The sequence below is a fragment of the Phoxinus phoxinus genome (assembly GCF_949152265.1).
Source record: "Phoxinus phoxinus genome assembly, chromosome: 7".
Taxonomy (NCBI): Eukaryota; Metazoa; Chordata; class Actinopteri; order Cypriniformes; family Leuciscidae; genus Phoxinus; species Phoxinus phoxinus.
The window spans coordinates 16,988,612-17,012,461 of NC_136882.1; the positions used below are offsets into that span (position 1 = coordinate 16,988,612).

The window sequence follows — 23,850 nt, forward strand, 5'->3', positions numbered from 1 at the left end:
AATGTCCATTGGAGTGACAGATGATGACATATTTTTTTTTTCATTTTTGTTTAATTATTTATTATCAAAGATAATATATATTCTATACTCAAATTCCACTTGGCTCAAAAATCAGGTTATCATTTTTACAACAACAAAACATGCATGAAGCAAAAAATGGGTGGAAATCACACATTGGATAGACAAACACCATCACTTAAACACGCTTGTCTGACATCTGAGTTTGAAATGAAAAAAAATGACTGCATGTATCATGTTGATGCTGGTTTATGAAGATATTCTCTTGGGATACAGAAACACTGCCAGGTTGTCTCAGTCTGTTCCCCTCCCCCATTTCCTCATGGGCCGCTCTGATTAGCCAGTGGCAGCCACCCTACTGCCTGCCTTTGTCTGAGCTCTTTGTCTGACCTCAGGTATTGCACAAGACTTCATCTATTTGGTAACCTGCGATTTCGTTGCTGCATCCCACTAAGCACACCACACAGTTGAACTAGGTTAAATTGTTTAAAATGATGTGAGACTAATTACAAATACAATTACTTTTGTGTTTGCTTAAATGAGTGGGGGTTGGTGCACCACTTTAACACAACACTCACCCATCCAAGTAGACAATGTACAGGGTCCTTGACTGTGTATAATAACCCACTTCAGTACTGATCATTCACATTTTCTTGAAGAATAATTTGTCATCTGAACTAGAAAGAGCAGTCATTATAAACTATTTCCAGGGGTAAATTATAGCATAAAACAATATTGTTCAGTAACAGAATCGCACTGATCTGATCAGCAACATAGCACAAAATTGTCTTTTAACAGATCTCCTTCTGCTGGGATCTGTCATCGGCACCTGATGCCCTTCTCATACCAGCCACATGCCTCAGCCTTAAGCAAACACAAAGTCGAAGGCTGTTTATAGCACTGTTTTGGATTGATGCTAGAGTGATTTGAAATCTGCACAGAATAAAGTCTGATTGTCTGGATAGGGCTAGGCAGGAGGCTTGGTAATGAGCTTCATTACATACAGTTACTCAATATGACATGGGTCGGCTACTATCGGATTAAAGCATAAGAACCAGTTAGGTTCAGAAATACAAGAGAATATTCAAAAACAGCTCCGGACTACAGGGAACAGATAATTTTCTCTTTAGTTTACATGAACATGGGTGATCTGTTCTGAAAAATACAATTTACTATATAGCTGATCATTTTGAGAGTTAACTCTGGTATGCAGCTCTTATGATCGTAAAGCATCTCTGTAACTGCTTATGCGGGCAGATCTGTCATCATAGACAAAGCTAAATATTCTATATCGGCTTTGATCAGAAGCAGGGACTACTTCCTCTCTGGCAATCTTTGGAACAAGACACATTTGTTAAAAGCCTTAGAATTTATTCTTTAAATTTATAAGTACATAACTATAAAGATGTGCACGGTTGTCACACTTGTTTACAATAATTGTTTTTAGGCTTGCTATATAAATTGTATTCACTTTGCTCTTAAAACGCACAATTGAATCTGAGCAATGCCACTAAAACGGCATCTTTTAGGCTTCTACATCTTTCACAGGCCACTTAACTAAATATGAATGTCCTCCCCAGTAATGCGGATCTCTTTTATGACAGAGTGCTTTGAATATAAAGCTATGGAACAGAGAATGGAGATTCTGTGAGGACATTATTTTATTCCCCAAAGAACTTGACTCCACTATTGATTCTTATCTAAGCAAATCTAATATTAAATCTTAAAAAGTTTATAGGACATTGTTTTTCCCCCCCAAGGAGACATGATGCACTTTTACATTTTACAACTTTTGAACTAAGAGACTTGTAGTTTGGGGATCCAAGTCATTTTAAAACATTTATGCCTGCATGTCCTTATAGTGCCAGAGCAAAACTCTGACGAGAAACTTTACTTGCACTTTTTTTTTTTTTTTGGCATACACCATATGTTCAGATTTGAGTCACCTTTATTTATATTGTGCTTTATACAATACAGATTGTTTCAAAGCAGCTTTAAAGGCATACACAGAAAATAATGATTCAACCATGCAAACAAAGTTCAATTCTGCTGTAAAGCAGCTCTAAAAAGAAAAAAGTGTCAGTTCAGTTCTGTTTAATAACCGAAAGATCATCAATATGAAATGAGTTCAATTAAGCTATAAAGCAGTTCTGTAGAAAACAGCGATGCCATCATCCAGTTCAGTTCTCAACCAACAACGTCAGTACAGCCAAATCAACAATTTTGCTGAATACCATGTGTACCATGAGTGGTTTAAAACTAGTTTACCAGGCCTTTCTCTGTCCTTGCAACTCAGACTGATAGAAAGCTGACCTAAAAGAGAGAGGTCACAACACTGTGCCTACAGCAAGAGCAGCTGTAGCACACCCATACAGACAGACCTCCCTCAGTCTTTGACTTTAGAGGAGCTCCGAACAGAGGTTCATAGGAGCTCACTTGAATATAATTAACCCCATTGTAAGGGTCAAACATGCTGAGATAGTGGCTCTTGTCAATGATACTGCCAGAATTTGAGGGAGTGGACTCACCCTGATTGTGTTAGCTATAACATTTCATTCACAAGCATTCTCAAATATTGACTTGATATTATGTGTTAATTAACATAACAATACATCTTTATTTCTTTTTTTTTTTTTTTAAGTGATGACCGATATGGGACTTATTCTGAATTTGGGTGACTTTCCTACGAGGACAATCCAGACACTAAGTGGGTCAAAGCCATTCCAGAATTCCCTGGATATTTCGCTCTCTCTCTTTCTCATGGAATGCCAAAAATCATGTAATGAGTAATGGGCTCCTTAAACAGTTTTTATTTATTTATTTTTTTCTCCATGAAATGAGTAGAATAAGTCTGAACTATTTCTGAGGACATTTACAAAACTTATGTTCTGCCATTAAAAAAGGTAAAACACAAATTAATAATTTCCTTTGTTCTATCATCACATTTATATTAATATAAAAACAACAAACACTTACAATAACAAAAACTCTGAACAGCATAATTAGATAACCACAATATAATATTTTGCTTTTGCAGTTATTTATGAGATTAAAAATAATAGCTTGGGGCCAGACCATTTCATTTCATTATAAGGAATTTCCTCATATGGAGTGCTGTGCCATTATGTTCAGCCCTAGTGCTCTCACACGGGTGTGTCTAGTGGGCGGAGTCTTATTCCTAAGCCCCGCCCCCGGCAGTCATACGCAAATGAGCCGGTGTCCTCCTCAGTGTTTTCTCCACACAAAGATACACAAGCGCACGCCGCGCGAGACGAGCAGGACTGCCGCTGGGACAAACACGAGCTTCTTCTAATACACACAACAGACACATGCCCGTCAAAGCGGTTTTTGAATGAGTTTGCCAAGAGCTTTTAAAGAAAACTTTAGGCTTAATCAGAGGAATTACTGTCTGGACTGTACGATGGGAACTTCAGCTATGTTAAGCGCGTGAATGCAGAGCATCTATACAGTGCACGGAGTCAGTGGTACCCTGATCACCAAACACCGGACAGGACCATAATACAGATGGATACCTTCTTTGTTGAGGTAGGTGGAAAACTTGAACACTTCACCGGAACAGTCTCTCCCTGTTTCCTTTGTGATGGTGCTGCATTTAAAAGGATGTTGCTGAGCTTGTTCCAAGTTTTGATCACAATTGACATGTTTTCGTTTTACAGTAACTAACGGCGTCATATTTTAATCTTTAAAACATTTAAACCAGAATAATAGCCTATAGGCTATGTATGTCTGTTTTTCTGTCTCTCTGTCTAGACAGACTATATTCATGATTAATTTTGTCAATTTTTCTTTCTTTTTTGCTAAATCAGGTCTATTTAATTATAAAAACATGGTCTATAAAGTCTAAAGGCACTTGTCATGGTTCATTATTAGGTGTTAATTCTGCTAAGACCCTCTGTCCCTCCAGGTGAGGAAAACTGGGGAGTCTCTCTCACATTCATTACAAGTTCAAAGGTTATTTAACACCACTTCACTGTCTTTGAAGATCACTAGTGCTTGCAGAACAGCAGTGAACAAAAACCATCTTGATCCGGAGTAAAATGATCATAAATGCCTCTGTGGAGACCCCCAGGATGCGTGTCATGCCTCCCTCTGTCGGCTTTACTGTTCAGTCTCTGTGTCAGCATGAGAACAAACCTGCTGGCAATGAAAGCTCAGACCTCACACACAACGCACTGACCTAATGCAGCAGTATTAACTAGATACTAATGTATAGCATTCAGGTGGCCTTGTAAACCCCCTCCCCACTTCCAATGTTTCAGACCACCAAACAGTATGTAGGGTTCAGTGCTGTAGTAGACAGTGTTGTTGTTTTTTTTGTTAGAGTTAGTTAGAAAAGCCTATGTTATAGTTGTTTTTTTCTGCGCTGCAATTGTTGTTCTTTCCTAACTTTGGTGGTCTAAAGGTTTTGAAGAGTCTAAATAAAGGATTAGTTCACTCCAGAATTAAAATTTCCTGATAATTTACTCACCTCCATGTCATCTAAGATGTTCATGTCTTTCTTTCATGACTTCAACGGGGACCAACGAGTTAAAGGTCCAAATTGCAGTTTCAACGCAGCTTCAAAGGGCTCTACACGATCCCAGACGAGGAATAAGGGTCTTATCCTGCGAAACGATTGGTCATTTTCTAAAAAAAACAATGCTCGCCTTGCACTAGCTCTGTGATGCATGTCCACGACTTCTTGCGTTACGGACGTTGGAAAGGTCATGCGTGATGTAGGCGGAAGTACCGACCTTCGCAAAAATAGGTAAAACAACGATGTCGGATGCTTTTGAAGTTGGAAAAACCTCCTTCTCCACACTTTTAAACACTGGGTCGGATGACACGGGGGTGAGTAAATTATCAGGAAACTTTAATTCTGGAGTGAACGAATCTTTTAAACTAAAGAATACTTATTTGTACCCCATTAAACAGGCTTTCCCAAAAAACACTATATACAGAGAGTCACATACTTTGTATTGTGAGATATGAATCGCATATAAAGTCAGGCTTTCATTTGGAGGACCACATAAGGTCTAAATGGGAAGAGTAATTAAACATCTGTTTGGGGTGGATGGAGGACAGAACGGGTCTGAGACACATCTAAGATTAAGAGCCTGAATGATGAGGCTTAGAAGTAACAACGCAAACATTCCAAGATTATTTATAGACATGGGCCACTGTCAGGAGGAAGTTCCCGTTCATTGGCCCACACAGCGGTCAGTGTGGCTTTAATTAATCTGGAGCATTAAAAGCATTTGAATACAGATATAAAGCTGAGACTAATGAAATTATTGAAGCACAAATCAAAAGTATGGTTCTGAATTATTAAAACAATATGTCTGATAGTCAGGATGGATTGTTGTTAACTTTCTTTGACTTAAAGATTCTTCACTTTGCTTGTATGATTTGTAATTCAGGGTTAAACTAACATTACCACTGTTATGCTTCACTGATATGTCAAAGCATTGCCTCCCTTCCGATCTGAATCCACACTTAGGACAAGGCGTAATAATATTGCCAAATCCCTAGCTTCCCCTCCAGGCTGTGTTCTCCCTCAGACAAGCCCTCATCCTCCCTGAGTCACTAAACTACTGAATACTCAGAGTGTGTCATTTAGATCATTCTGCTGGAGCTTACCTGTCCATGCCTATTGATCCTAATGACTAAGTGTGGTTGTTCCCAGACAAACTAGTGGATTCATCCTCCCATGGAGAGATTTATGAAGCATGGGATTCCCGTTCCGCTCAACATTCCCACCTGTGATAGACTCATCACTGCTTTAAAGTAAGAGTTAGCCCTGAGTTTCCCAAGAAACTGTATATTTAGTGTGTTAAAAGCCTTTGAAAGCCATGAAAAAAGTTAATAGTGATGCATCAACATATTTGTAAAGAAACATCACAAGCAAAAGTATAAACTCTGCTGTTCAGGGTGTCGTGTTCACAGGTGATCAACAAATGGGTTCTTCGTTAACAAGACGCTTGATATTTTAGCTGAACATATTTTACGTATTGCTATTCTAGCATCATTTTTAGTTGTTTTAGTAGACAGTGAATTGCGTCCATGCTGCTGACATGTTTTGATGTAGCTTATCCATGTAGTGTGCAGACTTGGCACAAAATAGATGCTAACACAGTCAAAACGCATTATCGGAGAAGTGCTAACTGTTTTGGTCAATCATTTCGGATGTCGAAAACTATTTCAGTATTGTATTATTGTATTATATAGTGTAAGTTCGCATTCTGCTATGTCCATTTTTTACACCACACTTGTCTGCCTTTATTGTATCTATGTCCATTTTTTAACGCACCATAAAAACATAAACCCTCACTAATTCTCTCACATTTTTTTTTAAATGGAGGAATGTGACTTGTGTAAACACCCTAATGCACTGGAGTGAAAATCTCTGTGATAATGTTGACACGAATTGGACCCTAAGATACAGCCGTAACTAAACGCAAAATTGCAAAAACGAGGCCCCATTTTGACCCGTCTCATTATTTTGAAGTTGAGTCACCCGATTATTATTGTTCAAAGTAATTTACCCGTGCACTCGTGCCCATCCTTAGCATGAAGGAATGTTTATGTTTCTCGCTCGCATACTGACCAGAGGGATTCAGCTTATTCCTCTAGCAGCACATGCGTCCATTAATTAATCACAGAACCACAAATACATTTCCGGCTCAGTCCAGCGTCAGCTATGATAAAAATACCCACAACGTCCACTTCAGAAGAGCAGTCTAAAAAAAGGATCGATTAAGTGATCATGTCGCCTGGAACAACAGCTGATCTGCTTTAAAAATGGAATTCCTGCTTTTAAAGTGTCTCTCGAAACAGTGTCTCGAATCCAGCAACAGATTCCTGTTCCAGATACATTCCTGTCCAGAGGATCTCAGTCTCTGTAACCCTGACCCGAGATTCCAAGCCATGCCTCTTGGTCACCCCATAGCTCTTGGATTTAAAGTTCCTCTGGTTTGGGTTTCACACTATTTTTCTCTGTCTGGCTTTGACTTCCTTAGGCAACCTCTCATGTTGATGGCGACTGAAATCATAGCTTTTCCTCCTTACTCTGTTGGGTGTACTAGACAGGAAGAACAAAACAATAAATAGATTTAGAAATAGATATGTGTTCCTGTTCTCCGCCACATCTATTTTGTTTGTCAGACCTTGGGTACATCTCTTCTTAATAAGAATCCATATATTGAGAACTTTGTTAAAATCTAGTTTTTGGGGGAATTTGCATGTTTATTGTCAATAATAGGGCTATTCTAAGGTTCCAGGGGCCTAGTTGCATCGTCATAATCTCTTATTATGACTAATCAGTCATGAGACTGACTGTAGGTACTCAGTAAGTGCGTTCGTCATGCTGCAGGTTGGTATGAGGAATTATGAATTGTCTTCTCACACGTGCGGGAGTTATTTCAGTTCAAACCGGATTGCTAGCTGATCCAGTGTTGAGCAGGAGTGGGGCTACATGAGTACAGCGGCAATCTCATAAGGTCATATTAATCCTTTTCAATGCAGTCTGGACGTTAGCAATGGCCGCTTTTTCTCAGGACTGATGCGTTTATTAAAGCTTCTCTGATACAGGTTTTGTATGTGGGTTGACAGGATTTACTCTGTGATAGTTTTTTTTTTTTTTACATGATTATTGGGCTGGAGTGTGCATCTGGACACAAACCCAGATGGATTCACCCCAATTCAGTTACTCTTTTGTTCACTTTGTGGGTTTAATTAGTCTTGTGTGGCCAATCTGTTGTTTATTGGCTTGTTAGTTATGGAGTTTAAGTACCCTAATGCCATTCCTTCTTTTTTTTTAATTAGAAACTTGGTGTTCTCATCACAGGATGGCGGTTTTGGAGCAGATTTTGGACAGGTTGTACAGTAAACCACAATGTCTATGACCTTATAAGTCTTGAGCATGACTCAGGAAGACCACATCCCTTTTGGTGTGCTATAAATGGAGTTTATTTCTTTGGAACATGGCAGACATTTTGAGCTAGTGAATTCAATATTGTTATTTTTGTTGTGATTAGGCACTAGAAAGATCTGTAATACATTCATGTTAGACGCTATGTATTTTGAAATGTAATTAGCTGTTTTGTAAAAAGAAAATTGATTTTCTCACGATCAAAATGTTGCTATTTTAACTATACTATTTAAGCTACGGCAGTGTACGGGTCTCTTTTTTTCTTCAGCTGCACTTTACAGTGTCTTTTAAAGGGCGCAGTGCATGTAAATAGCGCTTCCTCTACCATCTCCTCGGAGGCCTGTGTGTGCACTGCACCCCTTCCCCCTTCATTTCTTAATACTGTACCTCTGCATTCAGTTGTGTCTCCATCTGCCGCCGCTCCAGCCCCCCTGCTGAGATACAGCGGCCATGGATCCTCGCCACCAACACCAAACGGTGCTATTGAAAAGCTTTTGTTTTGCCTAAGGGGCAAATTGTGTTGAAGGAGATACCAGTTTGTGCCAATATGCCGGGACTGGCAGGACTGAATGTTGGACTGAATGTTGTCTGGTTGAGAGAATTTTTGGTGCATAGTCTTTGTGTTGAATTGTAAGTTTACTTTTATGTTGTTTTTTAAATCTTTTTTTTGTTTTTGTTGTTGTTGTTGTTGTTACAATGTATTCAGATTCAGATTTGACGACTCTCTACTTCAACTTCAAATGAAAATAGTCATTATGCTAATTCTAAAATGTGATCATAGGTGCTTAACTTCACTATGGTCATCTGATTGTAGACTGTCATTTGTTCTCTAAGTAGTCATGCTTTAATTTTCACAGGATCTTTTGATAGCAAACTATATTTAACAGATTTTCTCCACCTTTATTGAGCATGTGAGATCACTTTTCGCTGTTTAGACCTGTGATTGTTCATGAAAAAAAAAAACATATAATTTTTTCAAGTCCAGTGACTTGAGAAACACTATTTCAGAGAAAAAGATTCATGAATGTTATGGCATAATAGAGCATCTGTACAACTATCACCCTCTCGGGGCCAATAAATTAGTCAGGTGGACCCACCTTTTCATAATATCTGTACCATCCCATCCTTCCTGTCCTTCTGGTGACGGTGCAGCATTATTTATGTGCCCCTGTCAGCAGCTGTAGCTCGGGGCACTGAGAGCAGACGGGTGTAGCAGACAGGCTTTAAAGGCTCTGATTAACACAATCAGTTCTTGTGCTGTAATCTGTTCACAAGAGACGGACCCCTGACTAGAGCCCCGAAAGATTTACAGGGGGCCGTGGAAGGCCTCATTTTCACATTTTCACACAGGTACACACCAAATAACAGAGGAACTTCTGGGAATGTGGTTAATTGAACAGAACATTTCATTTACATTAGATTTTTTTGTGTGAATATTTTACAGTGTTTGCTTGGATATTCTACTCTCCTTGTTTTAATAAATAAAAGTTTTAAGGGGTTTACTTGTAAGGAGATTAAGCTGTTGCACAGCTGACATGCAATATCATCCTTCAATTTAAGCTTGTTTAATGTCAAACCTGCTATGACCTCACAATGATTTGTTTCATAATAGATATCTTGAATAATACTGCATGTTAATTCTAGCACAGTGCAACTTGACCTGGACTCCATGGCTCCATGGCTGATATGTTTAAGATAGTTTTGAAAAATGAATGTTGTTGGTATATATAGGACTTATAAATGCGAATGCAATTTGTACTTGCAGGAACAAAACCCATTGATTTTCATGGATTAAACAAGCATGTTTGTGCTTACATTTACTGTACGTTGTGTGCATTGATCAGTGTTTATAGATGATAATTATATAGACTAAATTAAATCTGGTCATCATATAAAGCGATTGTATCTCTTCAGATGACCTCGGTTAACCTGCTCTATTCATGTGAATTACTTTTACAATGTTTTTATGAACATTTTGAAGTAAAGGGACAGAAATCTCTTCATTTTTGTTCTGATAGGTGAACCAAAGTCTTATGGGTTTGGAACGACATGAATTTTCGTTTTCAGGTGAAATATCCCTTAAGTAGCAGCCAGGAACGTAATATCCATAAGCCTCAATTACTTAGAAACCAAGAGCTCTAGAGTAAAAAACGCAGCATGTAATTGTTTAGCCAGCCCAGATGGCATGTTTCCTATTTTAGTACAAGGTTTTCCCTGTGATTAAGACATCATGGAGGGACATCTGTGACATGGTGTGGCATACAGTCATGGGTTAAAAAAAATGAGTTCAAGCATTCTGCCATCCCATTAAACTGCAACCTTTGAATACTAACCTAATTTAGTCCTTATGTAGTGTTGGGAAACATACTATGTTGAAATAACTGTAAGTTGTGTCTGTAAATTGTGTTACACATTAGATTTAGCTTAAGGCTTCAGAGCCTCAACCAACTCCATCAGATAAATACATTTCTCATTATGTTCTCAGTGGGGATCACAACCTGTGTGGCACTATTTGCTGATGCACTAGGGATGTTGGAATAGTTTAAAAGTTTAAGTATAGGACGACATAGCAAAGCGATCCAGGTGGCAAAATTAAATTGTACTGTCATATATTTTATGAGACTGAGGTAGCTAAAGCCTTTGCACATTTAGTCAACATTTTTTGTTTTGCTGGCTCTCCACATTAGAAGGAATCAGTGCAAGATGGCAGTAATCTGACTCAGAAGAAACCTCAACAACAGCTGTTGTACAGTTTGTTAGATGAAGATGCAGTATAGTGGCATCAGGCCGCTCAAAGGCTTCTGAGATGCCAATAACTGTGGACAGAACTCTATGTCTCCTTTATTTCCTCATTGAGATGTTTTGCTGGAGAAGCGTTTCTTATGTGTTTTGTCAGATGAGGGCTGATTTCTTATAAAAAGGCCAATTTTATCTGAACGGCTGTTGTGTCTTTGTTAAATGACACAACTGAGAAGAGCTGCCACATCAGTAATAACCCCGGCCCTTCAGTATATATTCAAATTATTATATATTGTACAATATGCAGCTATAGCCCTCAATAGTAGAAAGATACCAACACCTGGTTGATATCTTTCTATTATTGAGGGCTATATCTTTATATTAAATACTATGATTCATTTTTGATTGTTGTTTAGCCTATTTGAATACACATCACTTCACTTCAGTATTTGGCTTGGCTAAAGGTTTACAGCAGTGGGAAAGGTTGTTTGTGTAAGTGATTTGTCCGACTTACAGCTTCCATTCTTCACCACCACTTTGCTCTACAGTTTTGATGCGAACGCTTAGCATATGCGTACAGCCCAACACGTAGCCTTTCAAAGTTTACTCCATTTGTAGTGTGTGTGTAAACATTGGTGTTTGACACATGCACACCTGCAAGTTTTGCAGACCTCCTTGTCTGTATTTGTGCTGTATGGTTTTGCAAGGATGATGGATTTTTGTTGGCCAAAACCTGGAAAATAATTATTTTGGAATTTGATGGGGGAAAAGTTTTTCAAAGAAAAGTTGGATGTCACATTCCCATTATAAATTTCCTTTCCTTTTCTTTGCTGTCTGAAGAGACACAAAAATCAAATCTGGACACAAAACTGTGTAAACAAAACCATATAGCTAGTATGAGTATCCATCCACAAGTTTCATTCATTTAGAGTACATTACAACCTGCCATGATCGTGAATCACCGTCTCCAGGCTATGCTTTATGCTAATCAGTCGAACATCTCAGTTGTAAGGTTAATACCATTAAGTGTCACAATCTCCAATGCTATTAGCACTCTCTCTCTCTATTGTCTGATATGGGGGAAGTCTGGGAAGTGTCCTTCCCCTGGGGCCACAATCTCTCCATTAGCTAATTTCTGATCAGCTGCACCTTCCATCATTTATTCATACTGCTGTCAGCCTCGGGACGGAGCGCCAAGGCTTGTTTATCTGATCCTGTACAAAACACTGGTCCTTCTCTGCCTCGCTCTCTATTGTCAATTCAACTGTGAATTTACATGTTCTGAATTGTTAATGTTGTAAATGTATCGCTTGGACCGTACAAAAGGGCGCTTTTTGCAAATAATTCCTGAAATATGTCCTAGAGTTAAAGAATGTTTGAGCTCATCTTCAGGAATTTTATTCTACAAGATGCTAAACATTCATTTCGGTCTTGACCCTGATTTGAGGTGAGGCAAACCTCTCATTGGCTTGGCTGATGTCATGCAGGTCTGGGTAGGTTGAGGACATAGGGTGGGAGAGAGCTGTCTTGGTTTCACTTGGCGGTAGCTTGTGACATACAGTAGGCATCCTAAGGTACAGTTTCCCCTCTCACCCTAGATTGGTCTTTTGTGTGGTTCAGTTGCTCGTGTCATGTATTTTAATGAAACACAGAGTTGTCAAAAAGCCTTTTTTTTAAGATATGTTCAGGTCTTTGTTTGATTGTGAATTAGGGGTTAGTAATTTTTTGAAAATATTTTTTTCTTTCTTTTTTGAAATGTAGTAGCCTACTTTTATTCAGCAAGGACACATTAAATTATCCAAAAGTAAAATACATTTATAATGTTACAAAAGATTTTTACTTACATTTCTTATTATTTTGGAATCCTGAAAAATGTATCATGGTTTCTACAAAGATATTAAGCAGCACAACTGTTTTCAAATTTGATAATAATAATAAATGTTTGTTGAGCAGCAAATCCGCATATTAGAATGATTTCTGAAGGATCATGTGGCAATGAAGACCACAGGAATAAATTACATTTTAAAATATATTATAATATAAAACATTTATTTTAAATTCTAAATCACCATCATATTTTTTATCAAATAAATGCAGCCTTGGTGAGCATATAATATTTCTTTAAAAAACATTTAAAAAATCATACTGATCCTAAAACATTTGAACGCTTATATATGCATAATTATGTATTTCTTATGTATCATCATTTAAATTGCTCAGAGTAGAGGATTTGAAGTCTAAATTGTCTTGAAATGTATTGTTGAAGACTGAGTGAATTTGTTACAGAAAAAGTTTTGGTTTTAGCTCTAAATTCACGCAATTTCAAGCACTTCGATGGAATATAAAAGCTAAATAATCTTGATATAATCTCACTAGATGACCCCAGTTACCGGCGGCTAGTCAGTTGTTGACTGTCCTGACCCATCCTACAGGTTATGTCAGCACTGTTCAAAGGACATATGTAGATCTCTGGACGACTTCAAACTTGAGCCTGTAAATTCAGCAGTAATTTCAATCAATCTCATCAGACACCAACCCGTAAACTCACAAATTTCTTGACCAATTCCTCATTTCTTGACCAATTCCTCATTTCCGTCACTCAATATTACGCAGTTCAAACCCCTGATCCTGGTCACATTGCAATAACTCAATTCAAAGCATCGACTGGTTTCATAGAACAACAGTTTTCTGTTAGCTTTGAACCATCATCTGCCATTGCACAATAAATGAGCTGTAGGACCAGTAGAAGTCCCAACGATGGAGGATATTTTCTGGATTGAGTTCAAAGAGATCTTTCTGTTAAATAAAAAAACCTGTGCTTTTTGCTCTATTTCTCTCTTAAGATAATTAAAAGAAATATAGCATAGTGTTATGCAATCCACAGATTAAACCAAGACTCAATGAGCTGTGTGTGTGTGTGTGTGTGTGTGTGTGTGTGTGTGTGTGTGTGTGTGTGTGTCATTTTGCAGTCTAAAGTCAGTCAGTATTGAGTTGCCCAGTCAGTTTGCTCTTCAATATCCGAGGCCCTCTGTAATGTGAAGAGCTTTTCACATCTGCACAGCTGCACTGAAGGAGAGCCAGAGGTCAGCGGAGGTGTCAGTATTGTTATGATAATCTGAATACGTGTCAATGTTTGAGATCTAAATAGTGTGCAGGAATCTCATTGAAACAGAGTGTGAGCAGCTGCTTTGGAAAAGACTTTATGATATTTGCAAAGTCCACAGGAGTTCTTCTAAACAAGTTTTTTTTTTTCAAACAAAATGTCTGTCCCTCTTTTTTTGACATCTCATGCATAATCGGTCTTCCCATGCCAAATAATGTAGTGTGATCGGAAAAAGAAAATTAGCGTCGGACTAATTGCCAAATAACATCTAATTTTGTGGAAGTTGATCAGTTTTCTTTTGTTGAGTTGATTGGATCACTCGATACTCTTGGTCTTGGGCTTCCTGCCACAATGAGAAAGAGACACGCCACCTTGCGCTGTGTAGTCTCATTAATGTTTTAGTCTCATTAATTAGCAAATCTCCTCCAAATTTGGCACCGTTAAACACACAGAGGTAATAGTAGCCCTTTTTGAGGGTTCAGAGTGACGGAGCGTTTTAAGTTGCTTTCTGTTTTAAAGGGTACAGAACTTTTTTTTCCCCACTCATCCGTGTTACCGGTTAACAGTTAGTGTTAAGATCCTTCATCAAACTTAACAAAAAGCTTTTTAAAAACCAGAACTAGATTGAAGTTGCAATGTAATGGAAGTACAGTAGAAACAGATAATTTCTTCCGTATTGTGACATACTTCTAAGTGAAACGGATTATTGCAAAAGAAGAAAATGTTGGGCGGGCATTTGGTATATTCATTGGGGTTGTTGATTGGATAGAGGCAGGTCTGAATGTTAGCTTGCAGTCGATTGAGTTGATATAAGAAAGGGACAGGGTTTAGGCAGACTTAATGATGCCGGAGGAATCCAGCATGTCACCAACCATAGAAAAGCCATTTCATTGGAAGATCGAGGCATTATAGTTAAAAATTACAAGGTCTAAAAAGTTTTACAAACATGGTTCACAATAAGAGCATTAAGATGCCTTTAGTAAAGAGATATTTGTATTGAGTGAATTTACATTTCATGCTGTCTTTTTTTATTTACACATTTACCGAAATTGTATTCAGTTTTTAGGCTTTTTGCCACTTCTGTTGAAAATAATAGTGTAGAAATAAGAGAAAGTGTTGGGAAGATGAAGGGGGAGTGACAAATGACGCGACATTTCCCATATGAGCTTCTTGGTTCCATGTTGTCCACTTTTCCTAACTGAAATTTGAGTAAAGGTGCAGACACATTTACCGTTTCATGAATTTAATGGGCAAAATACAGTCATAGGAGTCCGATTGCAGATTTCACACGTTCAAGTTGGTTATGCGAATTTGCGGCTGTGACCAACAGAAAGATGCTTGTTGTGAAAGTCACTTCTGCGCTATTCTTCATACTTTACATCTCTACACTATTGACAACCCACAATCTACCTTTTTTTGTCCACAAATTTAAATTTCTACTATCGATTCACTAGTGTTCCGGCTAAAAGGAGCTGATTCATGTCTCAGAGTATAATACGACGTAATACGAAGGAGTTATTTTGTTTGCACGTGTGCTGCAGTTTGACAGACAAAACCCTGCCTCAGAGTTGCCCAGCTGGCCTTTGTTGAGGGATTTCCGCCCGGTTGCCCTCTGGGACCCGAGCATGACCATTCTGCTTTGAGACTGCCGAGGTGATGGAAAGGTGGGGGAAGGAGAGGATGAAATGATGTAAGTGGAGGAGAGAATGGAAGGAGGAGGAGGAGGTTTGTGTTTTGTAGCCATCTGTTGCCTATACAATTCAGCCCGTGCACAAAGCAGGTTTACTCTGCTGTCTTTCAGAGGCACGCATCATGGAGCTTGCTTCTGGAAAATCTGTTAACCTCACCACATAATTGATGACATCATACGGCGGTTTCCAGCAGTGCCAGTGGAAACATGTCTGGTCTCAAACGTTGTCATTATAGTGGGGATATTATAAGACTTTCAGAGTTCTTCTCTTCTTTGAGTTCTCTGAAAATAAATATGAAATATAGGATCTCAGGGAGGAACCCATCGTTGCTGTTTCAGCATGATTTAAAAAAAAAAAGATTACATGGTAATGCAGATGTTTTGAAAGACTTTTTGGGAAAAATATGAGAAGCTGAGCACAATAGCTTTACTTGCCCAATTGCTATAACTGTAATTTATTTCTGTCCATTCTGGATTTATATGGGGTCATAGGGGAAAAGTCACATGTTTTTATGTGGTTCTACTTGACATTGAGTGTCCTTGAGTGCAGAACATCTGTTATATGGCTGCATTTCTCTGTTGACTTGAAAGATCAATTGATAGGGTGGTTGTTTGGTGGATGTTTACTGGCCCAAGTCAAAATATTCTCTGTGATAATCTGCTCTCTCGATACGGCTTGGGATATGGAATATATTCTACAATGTTTATCATTCCACTAGGCAAAATCACCAGTCTGATTGCTTTGAAAAGTAATTGCATACCCCTCAACAAGCCACGTGATTTGAGGTATTATTTTTGACCATGCAGCACAACTTGCATGCTGACGTTTAATATTTTGTAGGTTTTTTTCCCCAAAATGCTAATTATTTTAGCATCCCTTGGGGAAACATTAAGATTATCCTTGAATATTCCTGGAAAGCTTACCCTCATTCTTACACCATAATGATAGATTTCAGCAAACTGAACCACAGTTATCTGCATCATGAATAAGTTAATACATTGGTTCTGCCCATGCCAGCATTTTATCATTTCTATGTATTAATCATTAAAGTGCCCAGCAACAATACCCATTCATTCAGTAAGAAATAATTGGCGACAGGCCGTTGAATTATTAGAAAATAATGCACACCACGATGCGAAGCAAACATTGTTCAGATGATGTATTTCAAGGCATTTGTCAGGTTTTTGTCCTTAAAACGCTCTTGTGTATAGAACTGATTTCTCACGCATCTAATCCTATGCCTCCGTTCTCCATTCCAAAACGTCATTTGGTAGAGCTAACGGAGACTTGAGCCATTGATAGCAGACTAATGCAGTTATGAGAGAGAGAGAGAGAGAGAGAGAGAGAGAGAGAGAGAGAGAGAGAGTGTGTGTGTGTTATCAAGCGTGTGTGAATTACAGTAACTGAGTCTGTGTGTCTCTCAACAGTGTTCTGCAGCAGAGTCTCGTCTAATACCGAAACTGTATGTTTATCTGTTTCAAAAACAGCGCTGTTATTGAGAAGGAGAGAGTGAGAGAAAGAGAGTATGTGCTTTTCGTACATAATAAAACATAATTTTGTGGCAAAAAACATGGAAATAATTTGTCGTTTTGTTTACTATATTTATTTGCTTGGTCAGTGTCAATGTGTGTTTTGGTTCTTTTATTGTTGTAGTCTTGTAATGCAGTCAAGACATTTAACTACTTTAGCTGTGCATTTCCCTGAAAATTATTGCACACCTTAGAACGTTCATCAACCAATCAGATTGAAGCATTCAACTGCCCTGTATAATGCTGAATTATGATCCATCATATGGAGAATTTTATGATTTACCTATTTGCAACTGTCATAGTTTTGTTAGGTTGTTTTCATTTGGTTGCATGCACTAATAGTCTTATTTCTTTCATTATCTTTTATTGTTTATCAATTAAACACAAAAAAGATTAAATAAACCCACCTCTTTAATGTAGCTGATCAACTGTTGCAAAGGCTCTTATGTTTACTTCCTTTAATCTATGAGATTAAACGCAAGTAATTCAATGACATCGTGTGCCATAAAGCGCATATGCTGTAAATGAGAATTATGTAACAATGGCATCTGATCTTCTTAAATCCATAGACCCTGGTTCAGATGTAATTCAGTTCAGTCAGGTCACGTGAAACAGCTTTTCTGAGCCCTGTGCTTGAGTAATTTCCCCCCCGTGCCAGTTACAGACCTGGCTGATCTCTCTCATCTCATCCACGATTTCAGCTCAAAAAAATGATGCTTTAATCGTATTTCTGTAAATACAGGCATTGCGTTTGGAGCTGATTGTGTTTAGGGAATGACCGCCTAAGGCATGCTTTAACTGATGGAGGTAGTCATATTTAGTCTGATGTGCATATGCGATGATTGAACATTTAAGATAAGTTGAACGTTAGCTTTTTTCCTCTGCTTGTCAAACAATAGGAAACACAATTGCATGCAGTTTAGCTTCCCCATCCCTTATTTTCTTCAAGCTCTTTTAACTCTGTCCCATAAGCCCTGAGCTACATTTAGCAAGGCTTTTTAAAGAAACCTGAAAAAGATCCTGTTGATGATACAGGACATTACGCGGTGTGGAACATACTGAAAAAGACATAATGCAATGGTCTTCTCAAAGATGGCATATTCCAAGTTTAAATAAAGGATTGAATAATATTTGCTAAAGATCTTATTCTATCTATCTATCTTATAAGATCTATCTGGGATTCAAACATGTGGCTATTTTTAAGTTTTAATGAGTTCATCAAAAAATGTGACCCTTTTCACATTTCCATGGTTCTCAGAAGCAGAAGTCATCATAAGTTATTAAAAGACAGGAGACTACAACACATATCATTTTTGACCTTCCACTAGCTCCAATAGCAAAATAAAACAAATCCGATAGTATTTCTATGAGTTTCCAAAAGAGGAAAAGAAATGTAAGATTATGATGGTCAGAAGAAAGAAAGATGTAAACGTTTCTGTCACTCATTCACTCTTTCCACTGTATTTGAAACACCTTCAGCAGCAGTATTAATTTTCTGTATTTTAATACCAAGGTAAAATAGCACAAAGACAGTATTGTGCTATAAATGTACAAGTGAAAATAAATCATGTTGCCAGACTTACAATGTTTATAACTGTGGAATTGCATCATCGCAGCCTGTGAAAAGCGTCCATGAAGTGAATAGTGATCATGTGCTGTCAAGCTCCAAAAATGACACATAAAAGTCTCATAAAAGTGGTCCATACACAACTTGTACACTGTATTCCAAGTCATATGAAGTCTTAAGATCGCTTTGTGATGAACAAACTTAAATCATTTGACCACATTTATGATTTTGGCGCTTGACAGCCTTTGGTGACAATCCACTTTCATTATAGCAGTGTGATCAGATCAGATGGTGGACCTGCACCTAGACGCGACCAAAAGCAGCCCTGAATCTTAGCAGAGAACGAGTCTTCTAGACAATCCCCTTTGAAGGCCTCGTCGACATGACAGCCATTGGCACAGATCTTCAGCAGAGACTACAAGAACTAGACAGGTCCTCCGGATAGACCCTATGACCAGCTTCGGATCCATACCGGCGTGATGAATCGATATTCCAGCAAAAGGAACTGGATGCATATTTTAATGCTAATGATCCCGATATGAATTATGATTTGTGATGACACCGTGTTCGTTCATTGGCCAGAAGAGAACTGGCCCCCTGACTGAGCCTGGTTTCTCCCAAGTTTTTTTTCTCCATTCTGTCCACGATGGAGTTTGAGTTCCTTGCCGCTGTCGCCTCTGACTTGCTTAGTTGGGGACACTATATATTTAACAATATTATTGATCTGACGCTGTTGTATGAGAACTGAACTAAGCTGGACGATGACGTCCTTTTTTGCAGAACTGCTTTATAGATCTAATGAACTACTGAATAATTGATTATCTTTACAATGGAACTGAATCAACACTGAACTGACTTCAGCTGAACAACAGCTGAACATTTTCCTGTTATCACTGTAAAGCTGCTTTGCAACAATCTGTAGTGTATAAAGCGCTATATATATAAAGGTGACTTGACTAAAATAATGTGCTACCCAGAAGTCTTGAAACATCATGAATGTGAGTAAATGATGTCAGAATTTTAATTTATAGGTGAACTATCCCTTTAACGATTACCTCCACTTGAAACCTTGTGTCTGGCCTCATTATAATCCACATCTCCATTGCAGTATATCATGTGTCTATGATCATCTTCATACAGCGTGTTTTGGAAAGAGTGGATGTATATTTTAGTTTGAATGCCTGCACATGTTGCCCACGGGACCCAATGCTGTTGCACATGTCAGGTCATTATTAAAAGTTAATGAGGATTGATATCCTCATGCTCTGACCTTGGGGCTTGGGTTTCCTGGTGGAAGCCTCTCCCATTGATCCTGTGCTTCTCATGTGCTGTTGGACAAACTACTCTCTCAACACTCCATTGGCCGTCTGAATGGTCATGCTGTGAAGATTTAGCGCTGTCAGTGTGTAAGTGTTAGAGATCAGAACCTGGCACACCATACACACTAAAGGCCCGTTCACACCAATAACCGTAACTATAACTTTTACCATATTAGGGTCCACACTAATGCACAATAACGCAGGTTCTGTTTATTATAACAAGCCCTGCAATTTTTCATCTGCCACTTTAAAGCTAGAGCTCTTTAAAGCAGGATAGATTCTGATTGGTTGTCATTGTTTTTTCCTTCATCAGCTGAAAAAAATCCTTCTCAAAGTGATTCCAGCAATATTGTTTGGTTATTGTTATAGTTGTGGTGTGGACTTCCCTTTTCTCATAGAATATACAACAGTTATTAAAACTTTATGGTTATAGTTATCATCCTTGATGTGAACGGCCATTAATACAGTGTTATGGTTCACAACAGCAGGAAATGACTAGTGGTCTTAGCAGCCAGACTTTTGTTTTCCTGTTTTTGCATCTCCATTTCTGCATTCTTGGCCTTCCGATTGAAAACATGGAAGTTGGCGACTTTGTTTAAAGGATGCCACACAATTAGACAAAAGCATTGCTAGACCACCCTTTCATCGCAGCTGTTTTCATCATTAGAGATTTGAGCAAACGCATAAACTTAAAGGCATAGTTTACCCAAAAATGGAAACGCTAATGTCGTTCCAAACCTGTAGCTATGACTGTCTTTCTTCAGCAGAAAACAAAAGCAAATCATTTGAAAATGTCTTTTTTTGTCCATACATTGTTGTTTTCAACATTTACAATGTAGTTTTGGACCCCATTCACTATAATTTTATGATCAAACAGTTAACCATTCTTCACAATAACTTATTTTATGTTCCACAGACGAAAGAAAGTCACACAGGTTTAAAATTACTTGAAGGTGACGGTTTGCTTTTACAATTCAAACTGATCTTGGGACTTGACTCTATTGATTTGGAGGCAGTAAGCAACCACCCAGAATGCCCTATAGCAGCCACTTAGCAACGCTTTGGCATCCCATCAAAACCCCTATCATGGAGGCGAGTGCACAAGCAAAGGCCCCTTCATAAAACTGACATGAGAAACAAGCATCTCTTTTTAAAGTACAGGGTTTGGTGCTGTCAAAAGGGCTTTACTTTGGTTTGCAGCATGTGCTGTTGGCATGAATAGTGTTCTGTGCTGCCTGTGTGCCCACAATGTGTGTTTAAACCCATTGGGAGGGATCTTTCTACCAGTCAAATGCACCACTGTATGACTACAAAATGAAAACGTAGCAAGACGGAATGGCTGTGGTGCTTTAATGATGATGATGGCAAGGCCATGATGGGGTTTAAGGGTTGGGTTGTGGTTGAGATCAATTGAAATTTCTGACTGATATCCTTGTATCATCTTGTTCTGTTCTCAGCTCTTTTTAGAAGCACATTATTTTGTCTCCTCCATACACATGCATATTTAATGTATGTACCAGCCACAATAGGAAGGAAATCTTTGTCTTCTTAGCTCAGATCTTTAATGAGCTTGCCTTTCTTGGGCCTTTCTTGATTGGTTTGCTGTATTTAATGTCTCATATGGTCTGTCTGTCTGTCTTTTAGGGAGCTTTTGTGTGGGTGCGGGATAAGGAACAGCTCTTTCCCTCCATCGTCAGCTGCTGTGATGACCGGACTCTCATCCTCACCACAGACTATGGAGAGGTAAGAGAGACCGCCTGCTGTGAACTTTTATTTTAACAAAAAATTACTGTCCCTCGTGTAGTTCCAATCCTGTATGACTTCCGTCCGTGGAACACAAAATATGATGTTTAAGAGCTTTCACCTTTATTTGTGCCATTGTTTTTGGCCTTTTATTCTTAATAAATCGGAGGGCCATCTGTCTGGGAGAGATAAACGTTTCACTGTTAATGTCTTCAATTGTATGAGGTCCTGCAGGTAAAGTACGGATTATTGAATTAATTCCAGTTTCTCACTACTACAGTTAGACCTTTTGATATGAATAGCAGGAATGTCCATAAGGAAGCCGAGTTTAGCCACTGCGTTTAATCAGTATGGCCTCTCTGTTAAAGCTTTGTGTCTGGAGGAAATCCTGTTCTCAAAGCACAATAAGAATGCAGGTCAGAATATATTTACCAGATGGGAGTCAACATGTAGCCTGTGTGCTTTGTTCTGGTCCTACATAATTTAGGAATGTGATATACTGTACAGTTCAGATCATATGTTTAAATATCTCTTGCAGACTTTGTATGATCAAATTTGAATCACCATGAAATCTCCAGAAAATTGGATTCTTTATATTATTAACAGAGCATACAGTATGGACTATCTTGCGACATGAATGCTGCTATACAAATCTGTAATCTTAGTAAGCGTGTGTGTCATTCTGAACATACAGCACAAATTGATTTCTTTCTTACTATTCCACATTTAAATCACTCCAGACTGATTACTATTTCCATAGATGAATACTTGGGTATTTCCGTAATTGCTTAAACCGGCAGTTTTTCAATTCCAGATTTAATGCAGACTCTGCAATTCTTATACATACATGCATTAAAGTTCCCCTATTATGCTTTTTTAAAGTTCCCTAATTTTGTTTTGGAGGTCTCCTATAACAGGTTTACAAGCATCAAATGTAAAAAAAAATGTCATTTAATTACATTTTCTCATAATATACATTGCACATCGGCACATTTTTCAATAATTCTCAAACGACTCGTCAGATTATTTAATCTCTCTAAATCCCTCCTTTCTTTGAGGCTACACTGCTCTGATTGGCCAGATGACTCAGTCTGTTGTGATTGGTTATTTTCAGTTATTATTACCATAACTGAATTTCAGCTCAGGGGGTTTCTGTCCGAGCCCGGCCCGCGTCCGACAGAGCAGTAACCAAACCCGACCCGAGCCCGACAGGCATTAAGATATTTTGTGTTCAAACTGTTAAAGGATTAGTTCACTTTTAAAATGAAAATTCTGTCATCATATACTCACCCTTAAGTTGTTTCAAACCTGTATGAATTTCTTACCTCTGTTGAACACAAAGGAAGATATTTAGAAGAATGTCAGTAACCAAACAGTTTTTGGTTCCCATTGAATACCATAGTAGGAAAAAAATATACTATGGTAGTCAATTATAACCAAACACTGTTTGGTTACTGACATTCTTCTAAATATCTTCCTTTGTGTTCAGCAGAGGTAAGAAATTCATACAGGTTTGAAACAACTTAAGGGTGAGTATATGATGACAGAATTTTCATTTTAAAAGTGAACTAATCCTTTAACACCCCAAACCGACAGTTAGACTTACGGCATGCAGTGTCTGGCTCATAAAACTGCAGAGTAAAGTGTAAGTGCATGGGACCCCGTCACATGTTTTATTTAACATGCTTACTGTGGCATCCATGCCAAAGCAGGGGTCAGCAGAGATCAGGAGGCGGTGTGTGAGTTCAGTGAGGTGTGAAGAGACTGACTTCATGTCTGAGGTGAAGCTTGAGCGAAGGATGACTTCCTCCTGCCAGAGCTCTGTCTGATTATGCATGCATGTATGTATCTATGCATGTATCTGTCTGTCTGTCGGTCCACTATCTGTTCGTTTGTCTATCGTTCGCTCTATCTATCAGACGTTCTGTGTATCGTTCGTTCTATCAGTCGTTCTGTATATCGTTAGCTCTATATCTCATATGGTAAATTAGCTGGTTTGTAATTAGTCATTTTTAAAGTAATCATTTTAGACTTGAAATGCTTTTAAAACCGTTATCAGCAGTATTTTATAGACTCTTGGCTTTCACTAAGTCTACAGTCAGTGTTTTGTAAAGCAAACCCTGTGTTTTTTCTGGGATTGCTTTGAGAAGGGTGTGACTCAGCGCTGGTACAGCGGATGGGTTGAGAGAAGAACGCTTCCTGTGAAGAGTA

At 38.4% G+C, this 23,850-nt stretch overlaps 1 protein-coding gene across 1 annotated transcript in view; it reads left to right on the forward strand.

The window, feature by feature from the left end:
• Positions 1–3,253: 3,253 nt before the first annotated feature.
• Positions 3,254–23,850, forward strand: part of myo10l3 (myosin X, like 3) — a 72,890-nt gene continuing 52,293 nt past the window's right edge. Inside the window, exons 1-2 of the mRNA XM_079619544.1 lie at positions 3,254–3,564; positions 21,541–21,639. Coding sequence (XP_079475670.1) covers positions 3,544–3,564; positions 21,541–21,639 — 120 coding nt within the window. The 5' untranslated portion in view covers positions 3,254–3,543. The remainder of the gene's footprint in view (positions 3,565–21,540; positions 21,640–23,850) is intronic.